We start from the raw sequence: 6,827 nt of genomic DNA, 5'->3' as shown, positions 1-6,827 counted from the left end.
ATGCTGCGGGCAGACTGCTGCTGGACTAACAGGAGGATTAAAGCAGCCCAGATTAGACGGGTCGAGGTGGAGGAACTTTAGGGGTAACACACACACACACACTCACGCACACACACACACACACTCCGGGCGAGGGGGAGGAGTGCTGCTGCTGCTTAAACGGAACGCTGGTGGAATTTTTACAGAAACAACAGCTACTGGTCATAGCAACCACCTGAGACGCCATGACAACACCATAGCAACAACATGAAACATAGAGAGTAAATGAAGTTAAACAGTGTTGAAAAATGTGAGTGACAATTTAGTTAGGGTTCATAGCAACCACTTAGCTACTATATAGAACGGCATAGCAACCACCTGGGATATCATGGCAACCGACCTGCAGTTTGGCAACCATCTAGCAACCACACAGGAGCCGCCTGGGATAAAATATCAACTTAGCAGCCCCTTAGCAACCACATGAAATAACATAGCAACATACGTAATAGCAACTGTGTAGCAACCACTTAGAACCATATTAGAACCTTCTCAGCAACCACATGGAAGGAGCTAGAATTAGGTTGGGTTCAGGTATCTGATGTTCTGCAGGAATAAGCAAGTGATCCAGTAGAACAGCAGAACTGAGCCGTGTTTAACAGTGTTCTAGATATCAGCACCTCAGCTTTCCTTTAGCTCCATTAATAACAGCATGCTGCACTTCATGTCCTGTCATATCACCGCTGAATGCCTCACTACACTGTGTGACGTGTGCGCGCGTGTGTGTGTGTGTGTGTGTTTGTGTGTTTGTGTTTCAGCGGTCAGTGTGTGATGACCCCACGGGAGCAGCTGAGGAAGATGACGGCTCTGGGAGAGCAGAGCGCTCTGGATGAGAAGCACTGGTACAGACTGGTCAATGGCATGTCAGCTGGAGGTGAGAGCTCCCACATGCACACACACACACACACACACACGCACACACAGCACCAACCAACTCTAGCAACCATCAGATATGGATAGCGTCTGGTGACTGGCACCTTCTGTCCTGCACCGAAGTGGTGGATCAGGGTTCCCCTGGGTGTCCGAACGGCAGAGTCGCTCGCTGTCCTCAAACCCAGACTGAAGAGCCTCCTCCTCTAAGAGGACTCAGACAGAGTGTAGAGAGTGTGGAGGACTGGGTCTCCAGACTGACCTCTGTATTTAGTAGAGTCTGAGATTAGAGGATCTTCTGGACTCTAGTCTGTATAAACTAGATACGGGTCTTTTCTGGGTGACAGTGAAGCTCCTCTGTGAGTAACTCTGGAGAAGAGCGTCCGCTTTCAGCTCTATAGGAACACATGTCATAGCAACCACCAAGGTGACAACAGCAACAGCATATCAATTGCACAACAACCACCTAGGACACTATAACACTGTAGTAACCACACAGAACCACCAGAGATACCATAGCAAGTGTTCGGCAACACTATAGTAATCACATATAATGGAGTAGCAACCACATATGAACCACCTGAGATACCATAGCACCTTTTTGTCAATACCGTTGCAATGACACTGCACAACATAGCAACTTGTAGCATAAAGCTTTACAGCAACATTACAGTAGCCATAACAGCAACCACATGGAACACCGTAGCAACTCAGCCGCTTAGCAGTATTGCACAGTATTGCACAGTATTGCAGCAGCACCCCTCAGCCTGTTTTCCTCAGGATCAGCAGTTTTCTAGAAAACAACAGGCGTAAACACTGATGGAGAGGAGTCGTGTGTTTATGCTGGCACAGTCCTGGGGATGGCAGTATCGGTAGTATCAGCAGATCTAGCAGAACAAAAATACACAGACCAGAGAGACACTGTATAACTGCAGAGAGAGATAGACATATACACTACATGTCCAAATGTTTGTGGACACTCCTTCTCATGAATGCATTCAGCTACTTTAAGCTGCACCATTGCTGACTCAGATGTGCAAATGCACACACAGCTTGTCTAGTCCCTGTAGAGAAGAAGTACTGCCAATAGAATAGGACCCTCTGGAGCAGATCAACATCATGACTCTATTGGCTCCATGCTGCCTAATAATGCCAGGCGTGGGCTAGAGGGGTATAAAGCCCCCCAGCATTGAGGAGCTGTGGAGCAGTGGAGGAGCTGTGTTCTCTGGAGTGATGGTGGTGGAGCTCCATCCAGTACTTTTGGGATGAGTTGGGGAGTTGAGGATGATGAGGTGGGGTGGTGATCAACATCATCCAACATCCTGACCTCACTAACAAGGCTTTAGTCGCTGAATGCAATCAAATCCTCACAGCAATGCTCCTCCTCCAGAATCTAGTAGAGAGTATTCTTCTCTGGACAGTAGAGACAGTTACTCCAACAGAAGCAGGAGAGACTCTTTAATACCCTTGATTTCAGAAGAAACCATGAATGATCAGGTGTCCCAATACTTTTGTCCAATTAATGTATTCAAGTTTAGACATATTTGGAATAATTGACTGTGTGTGTGTAGAGCTGAGGCAGAGGCAGGAGCTGATGATGAGGAACCAGATGGCCATGGCCCCTCAGATCCTGGCTCAGGGGCAGCAGAGGCTGCAGACCGTCCCTGCTCAGTTTGAGACGCGGTTCATGGACAGGTGGGATTCTGCCCTTACTGGATCTACAGAAACACACACGCAGTTACCGAACACATGCAGTTAGCACCATGCTAACTGGTGGGGTATAAGCTTCTCTCACTTGTTAGCTACACCAGCAGAGTGTGTGTTGATATCCTGGCTGAAACGTTTTGGGATGAGAGAGAAATCTGAGGGAATTCAATTTTTTGGTTTTACTGTTTATGTAGAGACCTGGTGCCCCCTGCTGAGATGGTTTCGTCTGAGGCTCGGCAGATGCACATGGGATCCCATCTCGGACCGCCACTACCCACACACTCCAATGTCATTCCAGGCAGAGGATTCCCCGGCACAGGTGTGTGACCTTTCACACACATACAAAATACCAACAGAACAAGGCGATTACCAGCGTTTCTCTGAAGCCTGTTCTCTTCTGTGAAGCAGGAGGATACGGTTTCCTTCCCACTGAATCCATGGAAACTGTTGCTAGACGACAGGAGCTTATCCACAAGCAGAACATCGCCAGGTAATCTTACTTGTGCCCTGTTGCACACAGATACCGTCACATCACTGGCCGCTTTACTAGAAACACCTACATTGTGCTTCTTCTCCCTGTCCTGCACGGTTTAAGCGGGCTTCCACTGTGTGTTTCTTCTGTGTTTAGGATGGAGATGAACGCGATCCTCCACCAGAAGGAGCTGGAGAACGCCCATCAGAAAGGTCTGATGGGAATGGAGAACCCTATGATGTACCAGGGCCTGCCGCCCAACCCGATGGCCTTTAGGGGGCGGCAGCGGCTTCCCGATGGCCACGAGGTATTCGTGCACCGGCCAACACTGGACGACCTGCAGGCCAATAGCCTGCTCATGTCCAGCGGCCCATATCCACCTATCAGCACGCTGCAGAGGGAGAGGGGGCGGAGAGCCGGGCGCAGAACAGCCAACCACAAGGGCTCGGAGGCCAACGCTGCCTGTGTGAAAAGCCAGTCAGAGGAGAAGAGCGTGGAGCAGAGTCCGGGCCTAGCTTCGGGAGAGGACAAGGAGCCTGAGGGCAAAGGGGAACTGAGCGGTGAGGCCAGCGCCAGCCAGAGGTGAGGATAGGGGCCTAAAGCCTCCCTCCAGTGAGAGCCCAGTTACTGCTGTCTCCTGAAGTCCAGTTAGTACACTTCACTAAAGTGATGATTACATTTTCTGCCCCCAGCAAACCCCTCCAGACGAAGATGGACGTGGAGCTGTCCACTAGTGCGGGCAGGAGGAGCTACAAGGATGGGGAGCAGGGCCTTCGGAAGCCGTGCATTACTGGACAGGAGGTGTGCGCTGAAGGCCCGAACTGTAACTCCAGCAGCAGCGAGAAGGACATGTCCAACCCCTGCTCCGCTTTCCAGGAGAAGTTCCTGTACCCGTCCGCCGCTGCGCCGCTCTCAGGCTTCCCATACATGTTCCCTCTGCCAGGCAATGGACTACTGCCCCCTGGTGCGCTCTCTCTCTCTCTCTCTCTCTCTCTTCATATAATTGAGTAGCTCTAATGGGTGGGGATAAACTGCTGTAGGTTGGGATAATTAGCTTGTCAGCCAGCCTCACAGCTCATGGTCGCTGTTATTAGTCTTTGACAGATTTTTTGCTTTGCTGGTTCAATCAGGACCTCCGAATGTGTTTCTGAACGGTGAAGAGATGTCATCAGTGGAAGATCTTCGCAAGTGGACGGTGGACGATGTCTATAACTTCATCAACGACATCCCGAGCTGCTCCGAATACGCTCAGGTTAGCATCAGGGCATCAGGACATAATTCCAGTGGAATTGATTTGTGAAAATGATAGATCTGTTAGTGTTCAGCTCCCCTTCAGATTCTGTGTTCCTGTGCCTGAGGAAAGGGTGAAGTGACGTATGAAACCCAGTCACTTCCACAACATTGAAGCCAGAGCTGAGCAGTAAACCCTGTAGTCCCTGATCAGCTGCTGTTTGCTGGACGATAACACCTCTCCTCGTTTCTTTGCCCGTTGTTGAATGTAGATGTTTAAGGACCACATGATTGATGGGGAGACGCTGCCGCTGCTGACAGAAGACCACCTGCTGGACACACTGGGTCTGAAACTGGGCCCGGCGCTTAAGATACGATCACAGGTACACTGTCTACAGTACTTCAACACACAGTCACCTAGTGCACGCGCACACACACACACACACACACACACACACACACACATCCTCATATTCAGCTGTTTTAGCTCTTATTATGAAATTCCATAAAATGTGAATTGAATTAAATAAACATTGTTTTTGTTTTTTTTTAGTTTTTTTTAGTTTTTTGTTATATATGTACCAATATTAATTTAATGCATTTCTTTATGTGTATTATATGCAAACCCTCACATTTAGCTGTGGATTGCATTAATAGCAGTGTAAGATCATGTTAATACAATATGGGCACCTCATATAACATATATAATATAATTCTCACTGTTAATCTGTACTTTAAACTAATTTATAATTAATAAATGCATATCACACACACACACACACACACTCACTCACACGTGAATACAGGGTACACTGCATACCTAAGAAGGAGAACACTTACAGAACCACTTCACGCTGATTTTACGACGCTGTTGTTTCTGCAGGTGTCTCGGAGGCTGGGTAATATGTTCTGCATGCTGAATCTGCCGCTGGCCCCCACCCTACAGCCCCCGGCGGAGAAGGCTGTGGATCGATCTTCAGATATCAGCTCTCCACTGAACTGCCACAGTGTGGAGTTGCTGGGGAGCCCCCGAGACCCAGAGGGTCTCAAACCCCCAGAGCCCGGGGCCGACCCTGAGGGCCAGTCACCCACCGCCATAAGCGAGTCCGTCTGAGGGGGGCGCTGGAGCTGATCTTGTTTAATTGATTTACATTGTAAAACACTCTGTTTAAAACATGATGAGGGTCCGCTGCAGATCAATCAAATCCAATCAAAGTGTATCTCACACACACACAGTCACACACCACACAACTAGCACCGAATATAAACAATAATTACACATATGTAAAAATGCAATATCTAAACAAAAATATACATAATATAGAAATGAAGTGACTTTCTATTTTATAATATTCAACATATACTGTAGTATATTCTGTTTTCATAATGAACGGTTTATATTCACAATAAATGGACTGTGAGTTCCTTTATAGACGTGTATTACACTGATCTCATATAATGTTCAAAACCGCCCCGTCCTCTCGTCCCCCCGTCCATATAAGACAACTACCCTGCAAAACAAGCCTGTTTAAAGTAATTGCCTCTCTGATGTCACAAACAACACATTTACATACACCCACCCATCCAGCCTACAGCAGTTTAGCCCCGTCCAAATGTAAACATGGGTTTTTGAAGTCTGTTAACACTGTTGTAGTAAATAGATCAGCTATAGCGAGCCGTCACAATCAGCTCTATTTTTACAGTATATTACATGAAGCCCTTTATGAGGATGAATACTGTTGGAACAGTATTACAGTAGACATAAACAGTAGACTAGACAAGTGTATTTGGACCCGGATTTTGAAACAGATGCAGTACACATGTGCAGGTGTTTCTGAAACGATCTCAGTGTTGCTTCAGTTTTTAGAGCACTGTAACCATTTTTTATCAAAACACACTTCCCACACGTTTTATTTATTGATTACCTGACCAGCACAACACCGTTACAGCATGCTGATATTCTGCACTAGACAGTATTTATTCATATTTACCACCTATTTTTATAAACCTATTGTAAATAAGGGATAAATAGCTTTTATTTTTCTCAGTTGTTTTATTGTAAAGATGTTTTATGGTTTTTACAATACCAGTTTAATAACTGCATATCTTGAATTTCCCTGTTTTATGTTGTTTTACAAAAACATAAATAAATAAAAATGACTAAAGCGGTTGGAACATTATTTGGGCTCATTTAAGAGTAAAATGCCTTGATTTACACTATTATTAAACCGTACTGTTACTTTTTCAGTCAAACGGGGGATCTGTTTCACCCTTCTTTCAGCCTATGAGCAGCTCTCTCTGAAAGTTCTCCTGGACTTCTAGTTTTGGAGGAACTGAGGAAAGCCTAGTCTACCTGAAGACACTCCGCTGTCTCCTAGTCTTCTCCTGCTCTGTGGACATCAGTGATGGTGATGGTCAGAGTGCTCAGCAGCTGCTTAGAGGAGCCCAAGAGGGGTCAGCATCACCTGGTCCTTCCTAACAGTGACTGTGAAGCTAATTAAGAATCTGAGAA

At 46.7% G+C, this 6,827-nt stretch overlaps 1 protein-coding gene across 1 annotated transcript; it reads left to right on the top strand.

The window, feature by feature from the left end:
- The first annotated feature begins 801 nt into the window (after positions 1 to 801).
- On the top strand, positions 802 to 5,439 carry samd7 (sterile alpha motif domain containing 7). The gene is made up of 9 exons (XM_072687044.1): positions 802 to 910; positions 2,478 to 2,601; positions 2,808 to 2,932; positions 3,022 to 3,103; positions 3,242 to 3,667; positions 3,778 to 4,049; positions 4,216 to 4,337; positions 4,588 to 4,698; positions 5,199 to 5,439. Exons 1-9 carry the CDS (start codon positions 808 to 810, stop codon positions 5,427 to 5,429), a joined length of 1,596 nt encoding a protein of 531 aa, XP_072543145.1. The 5' UTR covers positions 802 to 807; the 3' UTR covers positions 5,430 to 5,439.
- The last annotated feature ends 1,388 nt before the right edge of the window (positions 5,440 to 6,827 follow it).

Source organism: Salminus brasiliensis, chromosome 9 (assembly GCF_030463535.1).
Source record: "Salminus brasiliensis chromosome 9, fSalBra1.hap2, whole genome shotgun sequence".
NCBI lineage: Eukaryota > Metazoa > Chordata > Actinopteri > Characiformes > Bryconidae > Salminus > Salminus brasiliensis.
The sequence above is the reverse complement of the archived record's forward strand: the minus strand, read 5'-3'. Positions and strand labels throughout refer to the sequence as shown.